Raw genomic sequence first — 19,810 nt, 5'->3', positions numbered from 1 at the left:
TACGCTATATAGCAAACAGAGAGAAAAAAGTCAAGCGATATATGTACTAGTACTATGATCATGTGGAGACTGTTAGTATGTCGGACAGCACGGACATCGGATCACGGTAAACATCCGCTTTAAGGAATTCCCGTGCGATCTGCTCCTAAATTGGATTTAGACAATTCCACTCAATTCAAGACCACACTTACTGCCTCCTCTAGCTCGACTATCTCGTCCTCTGGTACTTGACAGCATGCTGAAATAAGATCTTCCCCCCGTGCTGCAAGAAGTATAAGGTTTTCGGCACGCTGTACAATCTCAGATGGAACGCCATTCATGGCAGCACAGCTAATGTCGGCATTAGTATCGACCTGGTAGAAAGCGCTGCATGAGCTCACCACGTGCCGAAACTCGAGGTGCTTCGACCTTCTCGGAAGCTAGATATAGTTAGCACTGAGCAAGCGATATGCATGAACACGCATTACTTGTACAGGTAGGTGATTTGGCTGTTGATTTTCTTCGCTTCAGTATCAACGCGTACTTCCATGTATCCAAATCCAAGTGTAGGTCGAGGTTTTAGTAGGTCCATCTCAAAGATTTCTAAGCGCGTCAGAACGTTCTGTAAACAGAGTATACTCTCATACCATGGAAGTGGGTGGCTCCGATAACTTTTGGCCTTTCGCTGCCCAAATTCAACAAGTATTCCATAACTGCGCAAGCTAAGCCGGCTCCGTCGCTTGATGCAGTGCCCTTACCAAATTCATCTATGAGTAGGAGGCTTCGGCGCGTGGCTAGGCTTAGAGCAAGCGAGATTTGCTGCAATTCAAGCATAAAAGAGCTTTGGTAATGGGACACCGTCTCGCGCGTAGTAACTCGGGAGAGGATCTTGTCCGTCAGCCCGATCCTTGCAGTGTCTGCCGGTACAAATCCCCCAACGTGCGCCATGTAGACAATCAAAGCAACTTGCTTGAGATATACACTCTTTCCTGAGTAATTAGGACCAGTTAATATGAGCATACTCGGATTGTTTTCATATGCATGCGCTTGACGGATTGTTGGACTGGTAAACAGACGGTCGTCATGTTGCTCACTTGCGACCTCTCCGTCGCCTCCTTTCATTGCAGTATCATTTGCGACGAAAGAAGACACCAAAAGCTCCTGGAGCATATGACTGATGATGTCAGTAACAAAATAACGCGTCTCATGCATCTTAACCTACCGTCCTCCCTTGATGCGTATAGTGTTTTCGTACGTAATCTCGGGACGGCAAAGCTTATAGATCTTTGCAGCCTGAGCCAAGGCCAGTAAACTATCAAGCTCTCCGCAGATATCAGAACAGCTAGTCAAGAGTTCTTCGTACTGGAGCAGATATTGGGCGAGTTCATGGCTGATTTCAATCTCTCTATCTGCAATGATGCCATAAACGTCGCCGAAGTGCTCATCCATTTCTCTCGTTTCGCTGTTTTTGAAGTAAATCTGATCTTCCGTTGCAAACATCCTCTCCCAAGGATGGTCGAGACTGCCATCGTAAACTGCACCGCCTGTATCTGGATCAATCGGCGTTGTGCAGAGAAAGCCTATCTGAGGGAAGTAGATTACATTCAGAGTAGCACCTAGCTAAGTTAGTAACTCTTTGCTGCGCCAATCTGAAGAGCATCTTTCTGTCAGAAGCTGTATCACCTACGCAGACCAGAAGGCATCTTCTCGGATAATTTTCTCGCTACCTGATTGAGGAGGTCATCAAGACTATCTAGAGTCAACTTCATCTGGTCTAACTCTTCGTCGATGCCAGGCATGATGACAGTGCGACCCTCTTCTGCTGAGCCAGCTAAGTCAATGGTTTCACTGATCTTTCGCCCAATCTGAGCCAGGTGGTAACCTTCGAGCTTTTCGAAGACCTGCAGCAATCAGTAAAGAGACTGTAGTCAAACCTCACATGCCTGTAGTGGGAAAGTGTCCACATCTAGTTATCTCTTGTGAGCGCTTACCTTATTTCTGATGACCAGGTTTTCTCCGCCGATAACATCCTGAAGTGTGTCTTTGATCTTCAGAGCATGAAAAGCAAACTGCTATAATCAGTTCATTGAAGAAAGACACTTACATGATGCATGTTTTGTACATACGGCTCGGATAGACATCCATATGCTCTTGGCAAATCCTCCAGTCCCTCTTGTCGAGCTGCTTGCTCCTTTTCTAAGATTGACCATCGTGACGCGCATGTTTCCCAGGTTTTTCAGGTTTTTAACAAGTGCTTGTAGTGCTGAGTCGTTGTCAGGACGAGTGAAGATACTGACGGTATCCAGCCTTTCATTGATGACATCCAGGTTTAGGCTTGGGCGTAGGAATTGCTGTCTTAAGAGAAACCTTCCTTGCTGTGTTCGTGCTAAATGATGATACAGGCCATATATAGATAGACCTTCTTTGTCGCCCGAGGTGGCCTTGGTCGGACCCTTATTATGCGAGTTCGGATGTGATTCAGCCCCCATGATCTGTAAAGAATGAAGAGTATCGGTGTTGATGAACATGGTCTCGCGAAGACTGCACATTTCCAGTTTCGAGATGCGGAACATGAGATCTGCGGAACGATCACCGGGGAGGTACGCTGCTGCTCGTCGACGTTGCAGATACGATATCAGTGCTCCAGCGCATCCGACCTGCTTTACTTTAGCAAATATTACGGTGTTACACAATAAGTCAATAAGTACCGTTGAGCGGCTCTCAAGATCAATCCACCCTGCGAGTCGGAGAAGCTGCCCCTGCTGACCTGCTGATTGGCCTTTTCCCGGATGGCCTACAGTGGCAAGCTCTCCTGGAATGTTGAATTCGATGTGGGTATCATCATCTTCTCCCAAACGAAGGTTTGCAAGCTTGTTCTTTGCACAATCATAGTTGAATTCGCTCGGTGGTCTGATTTCGAGCAGAAATGGAAGGCGAAATTGGTCATTGTCGCCGCTCTTGGCGTCAGGGTCAAAACAGTCAATGACTTTGTCGTCGATCTTGGTGGAGACCAGGATGACTGTAGGGTCGATGTATATCCTCACTTGACACAATAAGTAAGTGAGCCATGCCGGTTGACAAAGCACCTACAAGAGTCGACAACATCAACATGGCCAAACTGTACATCCTCCATGAAATAAAGCCTTTCTTCAGAAGCAATATAGTAGCAACAACCCACTGTTCCACGAGTATTCAAGTCGACAGCCATGACGATTTCATTCAGCAAGCCATCGTTTTCATCGACGCGATGACTCGCTTCAGAAGGCAGGTCAAGGGACGTATCATCCAGGAACGGCCCTCTACGAATCTGGACCTGGGGTCTGCTGGTCCCAGACCGCGCAGTTGGATCCGCCCGCACTGAAGAGCGCCGTGAGGTGGTGGTAGAGGCGGATGTAGAACGAGTGTTCTCGCGAGGATTGCTGTCATGGGCGCCTTTGTGCCGATAGGGGGCCTTGAAGGGAGGACGGCGTGGCATGACTGTGTATAGCTATGGGATTAACAACAGTTGTGTGTTGCGAGTTATCAGAGGTGAGGGACAGTGAGCAGAGGACTGACACGCAAAAGGGAAGGAGCGGAGGCACGCCTGCCTCTCGCGACCTGCAAGAACACAACCTTGAGCAGGGTATCATTGTCATTATTGCAATCTACAGAGAAAAGAGATTTTTTACCTACAAACGCCGATGATGCTACGTTATATACATGCAATGGTCCTTCTAGAGTCTGTTATACATTCATGTCGTCATTAGTCATGCAGCATCAAGCTGCTGCAGAAACCGTGAGGCCTGTACCGCCTTCTTTGATTGAAACAGTGGCTTTGTCACCACTGCGAATCTCACCACGGATCAACTTGTCTGCGAGACTGTTGCCAATTTCTCTGGCAATCAGTCTGTTCAAGGGCCGCGCACCAAACTTTGGATCGTACCCTCGGTCGCATAGCCATTGTTTGGCCTCATCTGGGCACTCGAGAACAATCCTACGGTCATCTAGTCGCTGCTGAAGCTCTTTCAGGCGTATATCGACAATGTCTCTGAGTGCTTCCCGAGATAGACGGCGGAAAATAATGAATTCATCGAGGCGGTTAAGGAACTCGGGTGGGTATGTGGCAGCAACAACATCCATGACTGCGCTGCGTACTGCAGGTGAGATCTCGCTTGAGTCCTTGTTAACGGAGTGAATAGCGTCGTCACCGACAATGATGTCAGCCCCAAGGTTAGATGTCATGACAATGATGGTGTTGCGGAAATCCACCTTGTGGCCCTGCGCATCTGTCAGGAAACCCTCGTCGAGGACTTGGAGGAGCAAGGTCGATATGTCCTTGTGGGCCTTCTCCCATTCGTCGAAGAGGAGAACGGCGTATGGCTTTCGTCGCACAGCTTCAGTAAGTTGGCCAGCATCCTCGTACCCGACATAGCCGGCAGGAGACCCGATAAGACGCGACACAGTGTGCTTCTCACTGAATTCGCTCATATCGAAACGAATTACAGCTTGCGGTGTACTAAACAGGTATTCTGCAAGTCTCTTGCAAACCTCGGTCTTGCCTACACCGGTTGGTCCCAACATCATAAAGGATGCAATAGGCCTGTTCTCGCCAGATAGTCCAGCTCTCTGAAGACGTATCGCATTTGCAACAGATGTCAAGGCCTCGTCCTGGCCCTTGACGTACTGACGCAAAGTGTCCTCCATGTGTATGAGCTTCTCGCTTTCTCCGGAATTGAGCTTGGACAGTGGAATACCAGTCGTGCGGGAGACAACAGATGCAATGTCGTCTGCCGTAACAGAGTCGTGTAGCAAAGAGCCCTGGCGGCTCGCTCCCGCAGTCACTTCCTCGTCTCTGGGAAGTTTTTGTTCCAGTTCCGGGATCCTACTGTATTGCAGTTCACCAGCCTTGGCAAAGTTTCCTTCGCGGCGGGCTTGCTCGAGCTCAAGTTTTGCCCGCTCGAGGTTCTCTTGTGCATTCTTGATAGCTTCAAGTTCTGCTCGCTCCTTCTCCCATTTCTCGGTCAAAACCTTTACTTCTTCTTGCTTTTGTTTGAGCGTTTCCTCGAGGCGCTCCCTTCGCTCCTTGCTAGCAATATCGGTCTCCTTGCGGAGTGATTCCAGCTCAATCTGAATAGTCATGATCTGGCGATCCAGCTCCTGGATTGCGTCTGGCTTGCTTTCTTGCTGCAGACGTAGCGCACTAGCAGCCTCGTCTACCAGGTCAATTGCTTTGTCAGGAAGGAAGCGGTCGGTGATGTATCGATTGCTGTAGGAAGCGGCGGCGACCAAAGCGTTGTCGGTGATGCGCACACCGTGATGGACCTCGTATCGCTCCTTGATGCCACGAAGTATGGAGATTGTGTCTTGAACCGTGGGTTCACCAACAATGATCGGCTGGAATCGTCTTGCGAGTGCTGCGTCCTTCTCGATCTGGCGGTATTCGTTAAGCGTGGTTGCTCCGCAAAGCTGCAGCTCTCCGCGGCTGAGCGCGGGCTTCAAGAGATTGCTGGCATCGATACTACCCTCTGCCTTGCCTAAGCCCAACAGGGTGTGTAATTCGTCCACAAACAGAATAACACCCTTGTTGGCCTCCTCGACTTCCCTCAACACACTCTTGAGTCTCTCTTCGAAATCGCCTCGGAATTTCGCACCAGCAATTAGGGAGCCGAGATCAAGAGAGATGACGCGTTTCTCTTGTATCGATTCAGGTACATCTCCCTTGACAATGCGCTGGGCTAGGCCCTCAAGGATGGCTGTCTTTCCTGTTCCGGCCTTTCCGATCAAGACGGGGTTGTTCTTTGTTCGTCGCGATAAAATCTGTATTGTGCGCTGTATTTCGCCATCTCGCCCTATAACGGGATCCAACTTGCCATCTCGCGCGCGCTGCGTAAGGTCTATTCCGTACTGCTCCAATGCAGGCTTCTCTGGCTCACCACCAAGGTTCATGCGATGGGTGCCACCAGGAGGATGCGGCCGGCCCCCATTCGCATACCCTCGAACAGCCACCAGCGGCCTCAGGATCCTGTGTTGTTGGGACGGCGAGGCCACCAATGTGTTGAGGCATAATGGCGAAGTGCGAAGGGGAAGTGGCCGTGCGATGGAGGAGGGGGATGCGATGCGCCTTGCGGCTATACGTGCTCTACTGGTCAGCATTTTGACATGTATGGATTTCAGAATACGAGCAAGCTCAATTGGGAGGCAGATGGAGATGGCATAATATAGTATTGATCAATGGATGGCGCGAGCTCAGGCGAGGGCGAGGGCGAAAATGCGCGGTGGTTCGATGACCTTCTACGTCGAAGAGCGGCGGGCCAGGCCAACAACGGCACGAGTTCTACAGACAAGCCCAAGGGTAGAGGGGAAAAACATGAGGCCGGGGTGACAACAGCACTAAGGGCCGAGGTGCATAAGAGGCCACGAGCGGTTATGCGAGCATGGTGAAAGGTGCCCCTCGATCGTGGTCGAGCACGTACTAGCGCGGGGCCGTGCGCCCGAAAGCAATCTCCTCCCAGCCCCAGGCTGTAAAAAAACTTTGACTCCTCCTTCACCCACAACTCTTCGATTCTTTCTTTCCAATACACACATTTCATTCCTGCAAACATGGGCTTCACTGACCTCGTTTCCGATGCGGGCTTGACCCTCCTCAACAGCTACGTGAGGACGCGCTCCTACATTGTTGGGTAAGTTGCTACCCCACCATGCACACTGTGTGCACTCCCTCTGCATCGCCTCCAATCCCTACCCAGCCCTCGAATGATGAGAACATTTGGTCCGTGTTAATGAGGCGGCTTAAGACCCCGCTATCTGAATACAAACCCAAGCGCTTGTCGCACCTCTGATCCAGTTATTTCTGTTGCATTGCTTTCAGACGGCATTGGCGAGTCATCGACTAACATGCCACAGCTACTCCCCATCGCAGGCCGATGTCAAGGTCTTCCAGCAAATCAAGGAGGTCCCTGCCCCCGAGAAGTACCCATACGCATGGCGCTGGTACAACCACATCCTCACCTTCCAGGGCGAGTTCGACTCGCTTCCTGGTGACCCAACCAAGGAGTTCACTGCCTACGGCCCCGAGTCCTCCGAGCTGCCCCTGAACCCCGCTAAGGCCCCTGAGAAGGAGGCTGAGGACGACGACGACATCGACCTGTTCGGCAGTGACGACGAGGAGGAGGATGCTGAGGCCGCCAGGATCAAGGAGGAGCGTCTGGCCGAGTACAACAAGAAGAAGGCCGGCAAGACCAAGCCTGCTGCCAAGTCCATTGTCACCCTTGACGTTAAGCCATGGGGTAAGCTTCTGACGGTGCCCTTTTTGCCATTGACGGTGCTGACGACTTGTAGATGACGAGACAAACATGGACGAGCTCAAGGCCAACGTTCTCTCGATTGAGAAGGATGGTCTTGTCTGGGGTGCCTCCAAGTTGGTTGCCGTCGGTTTCGGTATCAAGAAGCTTCAGATCAACTTGGTCGTCGAGGACGAGAAGGTCTCGCTAGACGAGCTCCAGCAACAGATTGAGGAGTTTGAGGACCACGTTCAGTCCACCGACATTGTTGCCATGCAGAAGTTGTAGACGACTGCCGTGAGGTGCTTTGATGACTATTTGACGAAGAGTATGCATGATCATGACGGTAGGGTTTGGGCTCGGTTCACGGTTTGACGTCTTTATGAGCAGTCGCTAGACGAGAGCCAAAATAACGACATGGTAGAGATACCACCTCCCACTGCGGGACAAGGACATGAAAATTTGCCAGACTTGCACTTGTGATGGGCTTGGTTATGTGTTGATCCTTGGATTGACCAATATCTGTACCCTTGGTATGATTCGAAGGACTTTGGTTCCTTTGTTGTCCATTTCAAGATCCAGTATGCCTGCTCAGTATGCTGGGGTCACAAGAGGTTGGTGTTTGACTGCCCAGTGTGGAACGCAGAGACAAGGATAGCCAACGTCTAATTTGGGATGCGTGCTAGCTCTCCAAGGCCTAGTGCTGCCCGCAGTTGGACCCTGTATGCACAGCAGCCGCCACCTGATTCGAGATGCACATGTCCTTTTTCTATCCACTTTGTATGTGTGCAAGTTTTCAGCCTTCTACCATGTTCTTTTGCCAAGTGCTGCATGTCGATTCTGGCTGGCCTGTCTGAGCGTTTCGCTCAATCACCCTATGTCGCATGTTAAGCGCTCTCGCGCCACGGATCGTAGTAGCCACAGGCCAACTGTTGGCTGTGGTGCTGCCTTGTTTCACAGCGCCGATCATTAACCCCTGGCCTTCACGGCATTGCACGCTCGCCAATGCGACTTGATTTAGATTGAGATATACGAGACCCTGGCGCTTGATGATGACATAGGATGAGGCTGTGCGCCTTCTGGTGGTGTATGGCGGCTTTGCGCCTGTTCCTTTCACCATTCTCGCTTTACCTCACGCTCTTTCTACACTCTTTTCTCTTTATCGGTGGCTTTTGACGACATCGCATAGTCGTTTGGAGGATATCAATCAACGCGCGACTGCCTTTTTTTGGACTATACTTGCGAATAGCACTGCGACTGTGATCCGGTCGTTCCACCCAACGACTTTGCTTCTCCTGGATAACGAGAGGCGGAAGTGGAGTCAAGGATCAACAAAGAGAAGGGAAACACACAGAACACAAGCCACTATGTCGTTGGACTGCTCGAAAATCCCAGATACAACCAACACAGATGCTGGAGTTGCGGGTGCAGGCGTAAGCACACTTCCATTCTTCCGTTTTTCGCAGCCAACCAATTCCCAAGTAAATTCTAACCACGTCTTGCTCTCACAGACCCTCTTATCCTTCATAATCACAAACATCCTCTCCATCCTCCTCTCCGCCACCATCATCCTGCTCGGCCTCCGGAAATCCACATCGGCACCAATATCGCGCAAGCTGCTGCAATCCTTCTCGGACCAGCAGATCCTCACTGGCATCGGAATTCAATCCGTCGGGCTCGCAAAGATGAACACTATGGTGCCCTACCACTTCTTTATCATCTGGCTCCTGTCTCTACTCTCCACCGCAACGAATCTCGCCACGCTGCTTGCCCTCGTCAACGACTTCAAGCGCGACTGGGTGCTCCGCTGGATACGCCAGTTTCTCATGTTCGTCAACATGTCGCTTGGGATCCTCTCTGGCATCTTCATCTTGCAGACTGTCATGAAGAATATGTCGCCCAGACTCCCTATTGCGTGTGTCTGGCATGTAGAGAATAAGGGCTCGTCTGACAACGCTGCGCTGAGTGTTGCGGGTACTATCGCTGTTATCGCCGGCCAGGTCGTTACGTTTAGCTTTGCAACTTGGTACCTGCACAATCGGTCCAACCCGCGCTGGCTCAAGACTGTGCAAGTAATCGGGCTCTTTGCGTGCCTTGCCATGGGTATCGGGGCTACAACGCGTGTAATCCTTGAGTCCCAAGCGTTTGGCTCGCCTCCCGAGTCTGTTCATCTTGTTGGGCCCAGCGAGGGTAACTGGAGTTTCGGGCAGTTGCTTCCGCTGCTGCTACTTGTGCTGCCGATCATTAGTACTATAGAGATTGCGAGAGGAGAGGAACTCAAGCCGAAGAGTAAGGTGGATGATGATACTACGCCGCTTTTTGCGAATGGCTCCGACATGGAGTTTCAGCCTAATCCGCTGGTGGGTACGAGGAATACGCTTTTTAGAAAGTAGATGGGGCATGGGTATGTGATGTATGGGAGGGCAGATATGTACAGATGAGAATATATGATATGACGACAATTCTTCTTCTTTCTATCATTATATAGTATGATGGACACGTAATGATACGGGTATCAACTTACATGTTTGGTCCTGGTATCCAAGGTCGTATCTTCCATTAATAAAGGAGAAGGCGAGGTTACTCACATGTGAAATGGAGTCGGTGAGAATAAGTACAACAAGTATCGAAATATCGAGTGCTTCTCAAGATTTCTGCGGGAAAAAGGATGCGAGGTGATGTTGAGCGACAGATTGAAGCATATATACGAGTAATATTCTGATGACTATGTTCAAGCAATTCCTAACCTATCTCTCCTTATGTAGCAGGAATGACAAGCCATACCAATAAAATCTGGTCCTGTGTGGCATTTAAGGGTTTCTGTGAAGCCTTGGCTGTTAGTGCACGCATTCGGTTATAGTTACTTGATCAGACATTCAAAAATGCCAACATCGTACGCCCACCTAGTCACCACGATCACGTGCTGGTGTTTGCCCCGCACCAGGCTGACGGCCTATGGCTGTAGTAGTTAGCAGAAGCACTTGCTATGTCAGACATTCATCCCATTAAGCTAATACGATCATCTTTTGGGTTGAATATCCTGCTTCGGCCGTCGAAGTTGCCATGAGTGATCCCCAACGTTCGGTGAGCGACTCTCCACATTCTCCACGAGGCAGACGACAGCGGCCAGAATATCGCAGCCAATTTGACATCGCCATTGTGTGCGCCTTACCACTCGAGTACGATGCTGTCACCCTCCTAGTTGATGAGTTTTGGGATGAAACTGGGGACTCTTATGGCAGAGCTGTTGGAGATAGTAATAGTTACACGACTGGTCGCATAGGAACTCATAATGTCGTTGTTGCGCTGCTGCCTGGCATGGGAAAAGTGAATGCTGCCGTTGCCGTAGGGGGCCTCCGTTCAAGCTACACTGATATAAAGCTGGTCCTCCTAGTCGGCATATGCGGTGGGGTACCAAGGGCCGGGAACAACGACGAAATACTGTTGGGCGATGTCATCATCAGTGAGACAGTGGTTCAATACGACTACGGCCGGCGATACCCTGATTCTTTCGCAACCAGAACGGCCACTGGTGAAGGATTCAGTCGGCCAAATACAGATATTCGAGGTTTGATCGCTTTTCTCCGCTCGGAAGCCGGCTCAGGACACCTTCAGCAGAGGACTTCGTATTTTCTACAGATGCTTCAGCAACGAGCGTCGCAAAGGCGCCGCAGCAACTATAACTACCCAGGAACTGCTTCTGACAAACTCTTCGCGCCGGAACACAGACATAGACATCATGGTCCATGTTCCTGTATCTGCAGCCAATGGAAGGCACTTTCGGATCCCGTCTGCCAGGAGGCGCTCAGTATTCCATGTAGCCAAACTGGATGTGAGGATGCCAATCTGGTGCCCCGGAAACGTCTTGAAATGAGACACGAACTAGAAAAGCAAAAAGAGCGTATAGATATCCAGGAACCACTTATTTTTGTCGGCCGTATTGCCTCAGGCGATACTGTTATGAAATCTGGAAAAGACAGAGATAGGATTGCGAAAGAACAGAACGTCATCGCATTTGAAATGGAGGGGGCTGGGTTCTGGGAAGAGCTGCCATGTCTTGTTGTGAAGGGTGTCTGCGATTATGCGGATAGTCACAAAGATAAGTCGTGGCAAACTTTCGCTGCCGCAACGGCTGCTGCTACGATGAAAGCTCTGATTGAAAAATATATTCGAACCGACAGAAAACTGACTCCTTCAACCCTTGCAAGTACGACTCCTTTGCCTTCATGATATCTAGAGGTGTTAACAGCAGACTCAGGCTCAGGATTCGCAAGTGCACAAAGCTGGGATACTACGTCCCCAAAGCTTGCGAACAGTTCAACTGTCTCTCAGAACGAACCGTGTTAGTTTTTCCCAGGATGAGAACATTCCGACCGACACTGACGTTCACGAAGGGCGAGATTGCATCGTTCAAGCTGCTGTGAGACATCTTCCAAGATCAGTACGTGGTATGTTAGCTACCATACTAGATACAAACGTCACATCCAAAGAGTGGAACGCCAAGCTTTCTGAGATGATCAAAGCCACACCAAATACCCCTTCTTGGCTTTCTCACACGGCTCCTTACGAGCGCTTTGTGTCAGAGGTGGAGAACATCATATGGTATCAAACCATAGATCCAGAAGTCGGTGCTGGCATTGACCTGGAACACGAATGCGAAGGTATAACAATATCCCTCTTGGGAGATCTTGAGCGATGGGAGGTAAAGCGTCGGGTGGAGCAGATTGCTCAAGCAAAGAAGTTGGACAGTACCCTTCAGAGACCAAATGAACCGATACTACGCAAGCGCAAGCGAAAGAGTAAGCGCCAGCATCTAATTCCCACGTCTGAAGCCGGTTTAGGAACAAGCTTTCTCGGCCCGCCCATTGTACCTGGAGGTGAACAACAAGGAGAGGTATCAGGCGAGACGCCCAGCGTATCGCGGATCAAAAGAGTTTACCTTTTTTACACACCGAGTGAGAAGAGCGAAGACGATGAACCATTTGCCATGTCTCCACTGCAAAGCTTCCTATGGTCTTTGGTCTCTCAAGCTCTGCTATGGAAAACTAGTTCTATGGGCCTGTTTTTGGACTGGTATGGAGTGGTAGATCCACAAACTTCACGCCTATGTAAAATACCAGAAGTCAGCGAACTCAAGGCCTTCCTCTGGAACTTGATTAAGATACAGGGTAGCCCTGTTGTCATCACTGTCTGTCGTGCTGACGTTTTACTCCATGACATCGGTAGGGAGCCGATCGAGTTTCTCGCAAATCTGTGCAATACCACAGTAATACTTGGTGTACAAGTCTCCCTCATCCTAAGTACGTTCGACCAGACTTCAAGTCTTCCGGGTGTCAAGAGTTCCCAAGTACTGAACAGGTACACTGAGCGTGACGGTGAGTAGATGTGCATCTCCCAGCTAAACTATCTATACATGCTGATGAGCGAATGCAGAATGTCTGGGCAACTTTCAGTTCGAGGGACAATTTCTACGCAGAGACGAGGTAAGTGCTGCAGATACAGGGACGAACACATGGATATGGACTCATCCGGCATTCGTCGCATGGAAAAACAAGTCATCTGGGGTACTGTGGATTGAAGGAAAAGCTGGGAGCGGGAAGTCCGTCCTCGCTAAAACTATTAAGACCGGACTTTCAGAGTCGTGGGAATCAGATCGTCGCGGAATTCCGCTGCCGCAAATTAGCGACTGGTTCTACAGCACACGCCACGGAAGCATCACGAGATCTCATGTCTATTTCTTGAGATCCATTCTTTGTCAGTTCTTGGAACAAAACAAAAACGTTTTTCCAATGTACGCGTCTGTGTATCGTGAAAAGAAGAACCAAAGCGAAAACTGGGAGTTCGAGGATTACGAGAACATACTGGTCAAAATGGCTGCGCATAGCACCCGAGCTATCTGTATCGTAGATGCCATGGACGAATCTGACGATGATCACGGCAGCTTTTCCTTAAGGCGACGGGTCATTACCCTTATGGCACGCTTGGTGGAATCAGCTGGCTCACAAATTCGATTCATTGTACTGAGTCGTTACACGGCAGACATTGATCGAGTTCTACACCAGATTTGGAAAAAGGAGGAGAAGTTATTTCACCTGGTTCTAGAACGAGAAAACACTCTGGACGTAGCACTACTGATCGATAACGGTTTGGCTGCGCTCAAGGAAGCTATGAGTGAATTTGAGACTGACACAGAGGATGAGCTGGACACGTCACACTACCTCTCGCCCCAGATAAGAACTGTACAAGATGATGACGATCGAGCTTTCGAAAGAATGCGCGAATTCCTTCTGGAACATACTCAAGGTGTCATCTTGTGGATAAAGCTCACCATACAAGTGCTCATTGGACGTGTTAGAGGTGCCCTTTACAACACACAAGAGCTGGAGGCAGATCTACGTTCCTTGCCGATGAACTTGGTCAAATTCTACAACCTCATCTTGCGTGACCTGAAGAGGCGGTATCCGGAAGGCCTAGACAAGACTAGAATGGCACTGATGTGGGTTGTAGGTGTGAGTGCCATTCGACCTCTTGCTCTGGACGAGCTTTATGAAGCAATATCTATTCCACTAGCCCTCGAACCGGATTTCCTTCTTCACCAAGAAGACCCTATGATTCGCGCTAAGCTGAGTATTAGGGCGAAGTCCTGGATTGGGTTCTACCGGCAACTCCGAGTCAGGTGTGGGCCATTTATTGAGATTATAGTCCCCCAAAGCCACCATCAGAAGTTTAGTTTCAGCGAAAACACCGAAGTCAGCCCACGATTTACGATACAGCTACTGCATCGTACTGTGAAAGATTTCCTTCACGATAAACAAGCTTCTGGACCATTATCTTTCTCTCAAAAACAGGCTGACTTGCTCGTGCGCGGTTCTCTAGAAAGATATTTGCAGCTGGCTCTCCCTGTACAAGAGTCAAGGTACTGCCCAGTTCCCGCAAGGGTTGGATCGGACGTAGAAGCCGACGGAGTAGCCATACCTATGGCCGAGTATCTCAACCGCAAGAATCTTCTCGAGTTGGCCATATCAACACTTCCAGAAGAGAAGTGGTTAGACCATCTTGTGGTATTTGAGAGAAGTGTTTATCCACCCCTTATGGCACAGCGCGATCATATGCTATGGAACAGGAGATTGTATGAGATCTGTCTCCGCTACTTCACTCATGTTTGTGACAAAGGTTTGACAACAGCAGTAGCAAATTTGCTCACTATTGCCTCCACTCTCATACTAAGCTGGCCTACTTCATTGCGTTATGGCCCGTTGGCTCGAGCCATCAAGGAATGCGCACTTTCCATGGGGCATCTACTTAACGACACCCAAAACCCCTCCAGGTTTGAGGCCATATCTATGGTGCATGCGTTTTCGCGCACTGAACAGAGCTTGGTCTGGGAGTGCGAGGGTGTAGCCCCCCACAGCGCCCCAAGAGTCAAAGTTCCTGACAGGGGAATTCTAGCGGACTCTATTGCAGGTTTCGACGGTTCACACGGGAAAAGAAGTAGTATGAAGCGGGATCGGCCAGCGTCCTCTTCACCATTATCGAGACAATTTCAGGGAAACCAATTCCGTGTACTGCCACATCCACCATTATCCTCCCCAGGACCACCGCCGCAGCTTCTATCTCAGTTACCAGACCCATTGGTTCGACCAGCGCCCCTGGAGTCCACCAATCATGAAGCCAGGACCCCTCTTTCGTTTCCAAAGTAGCCAGGAGCACAGCATCAATTCAGTGAAGACACTAGCAGCGACCTGCTATATCCATATCTTACTCGAAACTCTCCACTCGGCCGCCTGCGTGTCTGTCCCAGGTGGCAAAATGCGAAGGTGGCGCAGAGTGCACAGCAAGAATAACTTAGAACACATCTGCAATGCGAGGGCTTAGAATGTATCTCTAGAGTAGTCTTCCTTTTTAATTGTAATCAGTTGCTAAAATAATCGTTAGTAGCTGCGGTGGAAATATAATTCGCAAAGACTTATTCCTACTGTAAGACCTTTTATGATGTTACGAGGTGGTGTACGTACACGTGATGATACAAGCATCAACTCACATCTCCCATGCAAAAGTTCCTGTAGATTTCAGTTGACATGGAATTAGATGCTACTACTGTATTCACTCTGCTAAAGACCTATCCACATCCTCAAATCTGTGCGTGATGCCCTCATCTACACACATCTATCCACAGCCAACACTATAAGTAGTTCTTCCTTTTTCTTTATTCAAAAAGCAAAAACTCCCTCCACGCTCGTCTCGTCTTCCCCGATTTAGTTAGGAGCAAGATAATTTACAACTACACACGTACACTTTGGGCACGACAAAATATAGCACAATAATAAAGAAAAAGTCGCCTTAGGAGCAAAAGGTTATTGCGCACAACAAAACCTCGCAAGCCCACAAACAAATCCAAAGTACGCCCAACCACCCACTTTCCTATTACCAAAGACATGTTGTGTCCTGTCTCTGCATGAGTTCTAGAGACCAAGACTCAAAAAAGAAAACGATGTCCAAGGACCAGCTACGAAGCTACGGCTTTTTGATCTGCCTGTATCTAATACAAAGTAGAAGATGGAAGGAAACGATAGAATGACGGACAGTTAGATAGTAAGAGAGAGAGATAGACACAGAGTGTTTGGAGACAAACCCAAATAAGGAACAATAGGGAGAGGGTATATATTACATATCCGTAATCATAGCTTGATCGTCCTGGCGCTGACCCTCGGTTACAATGTCAAGGAGGCGCGCGTATGGTACGGTGATGCGCTGGAGATCGCGATGTTTGCCTGAACCAGCAATGTTAGCAATTAGGCGCATTTTTGCATCTGGGGTATACCAAGGAACAGGATAGCAAAGAAGAAAAACTTACCAAGAATCAAGACAGCTTCTTTCAACAGGTCCTCTTTCTTCCAGCCGCAAATTTCAGATGGCTTTTTGATCGCTTCGTTGGCGCCTTGTTGTTCTTCATCGTTGTTGTTGTCATCGCCATCCTCGTCGCCAGCGGTGATAAGATTACCCATCAGACCTCGCAACAGCTCTTCAATCTTACCCTTGAGTCCCTCGGCGCCAAGTCGCTTGACGTACATAGTAAAGTAGATCTTGTACTCTTCCTTTGCGCCCAAGGTACGGGCTGCAGCGACACGGTTCTCAAGATGTGCTACACTGGCACTGCTCTCAAACGTCTCGTAACCTTCTGCAGAGACCAGTATCTTGATCAGTCGCTGGAGGTGGAAAGCGCGGCCTTGTAGCAGGGATTGGTTCGTTGTGTTGCGCTCGAGAGCGGGTATGATACCTGCTGAGATATTTTCTGGAGAAACCTTGTCGTCCTTTTCCTTCGCCACGGCCTTGTCTTGTGACGAGCGGATATTGCCAACTGAAGAGTCCGTAGAGTTCCAGTACTGACTGGTGACGCCCCACCACGGCTCTGACAAGCGCTGCCAGATGTACATATCGGGATTATATGCATATCCTTCACCGTTGGACATGGCCACTGTTATCCGACCAGCTGAGTTCAAGCGTGCAAATACAATACCAGGCGATCGAGTAAGGTGTGGACCTTGCGCATACGCTGCTATGTCGAGGATAGGGGCCAGTGAAACAGGTGGGTGAGGCGAAGACATGCTCTTCAAGTTCCAGATGTAGCACATGCCAACAGCCGTTATACACATTAGCCACCAGCCACGACAGTCCATGATGACGGGCTGAGCCTCGAGAATCATGGCGTTCAGTGTCCGCCGGCCTGCTGGGGTCCATGCGTACACTGAACCATCTTCGCATGCTGCAGCGAAAAAGTTTGTGTTGCCAGTTACCAGCAATACAGCTTTTGGTAAAAAGTCCTGCCAAAGTGACTGTCCTTTGCTGGTACAAGTCAATCTTGTTGGATCATGATCTTGCGGTCGTCCAGTCCGTGATGGACCGCTCGCGTTGCGCGCTTCTAGTATGACAGTGTCTGGTATATCTGCTTTGCCCGTATTGGCATCGACACCACTCTGCGGTGGCTCACTGCCATCCATAGTTCGCACGATGACGCTCCTGACTTTCGGTACCGCCAATCGCACCTGAGCCAAACTAAGCGATGGATTGACAATGGCTGGCCTGAGTACTTTGGGTGGATCATGCGCCTCGTTGTTCTTTGGCGGTGCAGCTGCAGGCGGAATGAGGCCATTCTCGCTGTTGAGCACTATCGCAGCACCTCCGGGTTTCACAGAAGCAGCCAATCTCCTTTCGACCTGCTTGTCTTCATCTCCTTCAATCTCAGCAAACTTCCTCTTGTTTCCAATAAGCAGAGTGGCCAGACCACCCTTTGGAAATCCATCATACGGCTTTGATAGATCGAGGATGTTGTGCGGATTGTCACTCCTCCCACCGGATGTTGTTGTTGCGGAAAGGAGCTGTGTCTTTGGCAAGGAAGATTCTCCCACACCTGATGAAGACGACATCAACATTGGTGCTATTCGCTTCTTTCCATCTTTTGTGACTGTCACTCGTTGCTTCAGCTTTTCTACTCTCTGATCCGGAGGGGGCTCAACGGGAGCTGGCGGTTGCGCTGGGGCAGTGGCGGCAGCGGAGGATCCGTTGGTCTGCGTCGTCGTCGTCGTCGTCGTCGAGGGGGTAATGCCATTGGTTCCGTTTGTAATTGTAGGAGGTTGGACTGCACCGCCATCACCCATCAATGCACCCATCCGGCCCTGGACACCTTTCAATTCCCCGCTCTTGCTGCTCTCTTCTAGGAGTAGCGCATCTGTACCCTCAATGATGCCAACTCTTCGACCAGCACCAAACTTGGCAAGCGTCTTCTCATTCTCTGCAAGCGTGGCAGGATATCCAAGCTCGCCCGTCTCAAATACGAGTGTCATGATGCTGCCGTCCAAGCTGGTTGCGTATAGTGTCTCTCCGTCTGGTGACCATGCCAAGTCAGATATCGACTTTCCTGCCAGCTCTTGCGAAATCATGAATGGCCTGGGGAAGCTTGTATTCCACACGCTGAGGCATTTGTCCTGCCCTGCGCATGCGACAATGGTCACGGTTGGTTGCGTAATTGTTCCATCCTTTTCTGGGCGTGGCGGATCCCTGTAGAACAATCGTGGGGAGAACGAAGTGACTTCGACAGGCCCTTCATGGCCAACAAGACTAATATCTCCATCCCATGATCCACGCGAAAGAATGGCAACTGAGCTGACCGGTCCATTTGTGGCGTTCGCGGCAGCGATATGGGCACCGTCTGGCGACCACGAGCAACGGCGAAAGTATGTGGTAAGAGGGGATGTTTGGAAGGGCGCGGTAATTGTGTGGTCCAAGACAAAGTTGTTGACCTGGTCTTGCTGAGACGCATTGGGCGGTGGGGAGTTGAACCGGTAGATTTTGATAGTTCGGTCGTCGCTTGCAGTTGCAAAGTACTTGTTAGCCGGGTCGAATGTTATGCCTTTGACGTGACTTTGGTGATTGGATAGCGTCTTTAGCTTCTCGAACGAATGGCCTGACCAGACGACCACCTTGGAGTCCAGCCCCACGGAAACCAATATCGAAGAATCGAATGACCAGCCCAGATCCTGCACGTCGTTGTCGTGTCCTATGAGGCGGCGAATGACGCGCCAGTTCTCGACGGGTGGGGGTTCGTTTGATCCTGCGATTCCATCAGCAATTGCTCCTCTCCTGTCTGCCATGTGTACCCACCGAATGCCGCGTGTGTGGGCGCATTCTTATCAAGCGCATAGACACATACTATCTTGTCGTCTGCGCCAGATGCCAAGTATTTGCCGTTGGATGAAAAGCGGACGGCATGGATGGTGCCTGAATGATGGCTTACGGCCGCGAGCTGCTTGGGCTTGGTATATGTTGGGTCGTTGGATTTGAGGATGGCTTCGGTAGACCACACGCGTACATATCCGTCTGGGTGATGTGTGTCAGCTGTTTGTTGGGGGGGCAGCGCATCGCGTAGGGTGAGGCCGGGGGATGGATGAACGAACCTCCGGCAGCAGTAGCCAGGCGCGACCCATCGGGGGAGACGTGGCAGCTGTATACTTCAAAGTCCTTTTGTTCGCCTGGAACGAGAGCCAATGTCAGCAAGACGAGAGCAGAATGCAAAGTGCACAACAGAGAGCATGGGCAGAGGTGGACCCACCGGGATGTGTCAACCACTGTGGCTTGATGAGATGCATGGTCGCGTCAAGATTGCGGACTGCTCGGGCATGCTCCTACGCGACCATGAAAAGAGAGGATGCGGACGGCGAGGGCGTGGTGGTGGACCGCGACAGTTGTCTAGCGTTAGCGACGCGAACTCGCAGTCGACGCTACTTGGCAGACGTTTGGGCAGGGGTTTAAGGTTTAGGTGCATGCGTCGATCGAAAAGCGGGTGTTAAACTAAACGAGCGGCGGGAAAGTTGCAATAGTAGGTCATCATATTTGTACTAGCGCTGGACATTGTGCAAGCTATGTGACAACATGACTACCATGCCTAGCTCAAGGTCTTACAGGTACACGCTCCTCGGCTGAGCGCGATATGTACACTCTCCTTCTCCAATCGTCTTATTGGCCGTGGTACATTCTTGTCTTGATGCCAAGCAAGCGACATCACCCCCAGACGCTTT

General features: G+C 50.2%; 6 protein-coding genes across 6 annotated transcripts; 4 read left to right on the top strand and 2 right to left on the bottom strand.

Annotated features, from left to right (window-relative positions):
• Positions 1 to 58: 58 nt before the first annotated feature.
• On the bottom strand, positions 59 to 5,904 carry PSV08DRAFT_409774 (P-loop containing nucleoside triphosphate hydrolase protein; the record flags this gene model as incomplete). The annotated part of the gene is made up of 12 exons (XM_066093836.1): positions 59 to 145; positions 192 to 330; positions 381 to 419; positions 468 to 582; positions 627 to 1,153; positions 1,202 to 1,595; positions 1,667 to 1,880; positions 1,971 to 2,051; positions 2,106 to 2,636; positions 2,688 to 3,022; positions 3,070 to 3,276; positions 3,768 to 5,904. 12 exons carry the CDS (start codon positions 5,902 to 5,904, stop codon positions 59 to 61), a joined length of 4,806 nt encoding a protein of 1,601 aa, XP_065949101.1.
• Positions 5,905 to 6,539: 635 nt separating this feature from the next.
• On the top strand, positions 6,540 to 7,527 carry PSV08DRAFT_298185 (uncharacterized protein; the record flags this gene model as incomplete). The annotated part of the gene is made up of 3 exons (XM_014227247.2): positions 6,540 to 6,638; positions 6,862 to 7,244; positions 7,297 to 7,527. The coding sequence occupies exons 1-3, from the start codon at positions 6,559 to 6,561 to the stop codon at positions 7,524 to 7,526; spliced, it is 693 nt and encodes a 230-aa protein (XP_014082722.1). The 5' UTR covers positions 6,540 to 6,558.
• An 840-nt stretch (positions 7,528 to 8,367) lies between these two features.
• Positions 8,368 to 9,761, top strand: PSV08DRAFT_401884 (uncharacterized protein). Its single transcript, XM_014227248.2, has 2 exons — positions 8,368 to 8,671; positions 8,750 to 9,761. Exons 1-2 carry the CDS (start codon positions 8,606 to 8,608, stop codon positions 9,629 to 9,631), a joined length of 948 nt encoding a protein of 315 aa, XP_014082723.1. The 5' UTR covers positions 8,368 to 8,605; the 3' UTR covers positions 9,632 to 9,761.
• A 540-nt stretch (positions 9,762 to 10,301) lies between these two features.
• Positions 10,302 to 12,980, top strand: PSV08DRAFT_223308 (nucleoside phosphorylase domain-containing protein; the record flags this gene model as incomplete). The annotated part of the gene is given in 5 exon segments (XM_014227249.2): positions 10,302 to 11,445; positions 11,497 to 11,580; positions 11,708 to 12,613; positions 12,672 to 12,721; positions 12,735 to 12,980. 5 exon segments carry the CDS (start codon positions 10,302 to 10,304, stop codon positions 12,978 to 12,980), a joined length of 2,430 nt encoding a protein of 809 aa, XP_014082724.2.
• Positions 12,582 to 14,164, top strand: PSV08DRAFT_202582 (uncharacterized protein; the record flags this gene model as incomplete). The annotated part of the gene is made up of 2 exons (XM_066092031.1): positions 12,582 to 12,613; positions 12,672 to 14,164. A coding segment is annotated over exon 2 (1,137 nt), but the record flags the coding sequence as incomplete, so codon positions are not given.
• A 1,624-nt stretch (positions 14,165 to 15,788) lies between these two features.
• PSV08DRAFT_42271 (TUP1-like enhancer of split-domain-containing protein) lies at positions 15,789 to 19,454 on the bottom strand. Its single transcript, XM_014227251.2, has 5 exons — positions 19,345 to 19,454; positions 19,190 to 19,264; positions 18,897 to 19,112; positions 16,093 to 18,846; positions 15,789 to 16,009 (listed from the first exon to the last, which is right to left on the bottom strand). Exons 1-5 carry the CDS (start codon positions 19,379 to 19,381, stop codon positions 15,903 to 15,905), a joined length of 3,189 nt encoding a protein of 1,062 aa, XP_014082726.1. The 5' UTR covers positions 19,382 to 19,454; the 3' UTR covers positions 15,789 to 15,902.
• Between the last annotated feature and the right edge of the window lie 356 nt (positions 19,455 to 19,810).

The sequence above is a fragment of the Bipolaris maydis genome (assembly GCF_028858645.1).
Source record: "Bipolaris maydis strain C4 unplaced genomic scaffold PSV08scaffold_7, whole genome shotgun sequence".
In the NCBI taxonomy this organism is placed as follows: domain Eukaryota; kingdom Fungi; phylum Ascomycota; class Dothideomycetes; order Pleosporales; family Pleosporaceae; genus Bipolaris; species Bipolaris maydis.
Note: the sequence above shows the minus strand (reverse complement) of the source record. Positions and strands in the feature narration are given on the sequence as shown.

Bases quoted from the DNA above. Each gene is read 5' to 3' on its own strand.
- PSV08DRAFT_42271 (XM_014227251.2), bottom strand. From the start codon at position 19,381: ATGCATCTCATCAAGCCACAGTGGTTGACACATCCCG. The intron at 19,265-19,344 runs GTGGGTCCACCT...CTCTCGTTCCAG, and splicing joins ACAGTGGTTGACACATCCCG to GCGAACAAAAGGACTTTGAA. The intron at 16,010-16,092 runs GTAAGTTTTTCT...TTGCTGGTTCAG, and splicing joins AGAAGCTGTCTTGATTCTTG to GCAAACATCGCGATCTCCAG.
- PSV08DRAFT_401884 (XM_014227248.2), top strand. From the start codon at position 8,606: ATGTCGTTGGACTGCTCGAAAATCCCAGATACAACCAACACAGATGCT. The intron at 8,672-8,749 runs GTAAGCACACTT...TTGCTCTCACAG, and splicing joins CTGGAGTTGCGGGTGCAGGC to ACCCTCTTATCCTTCATAAT.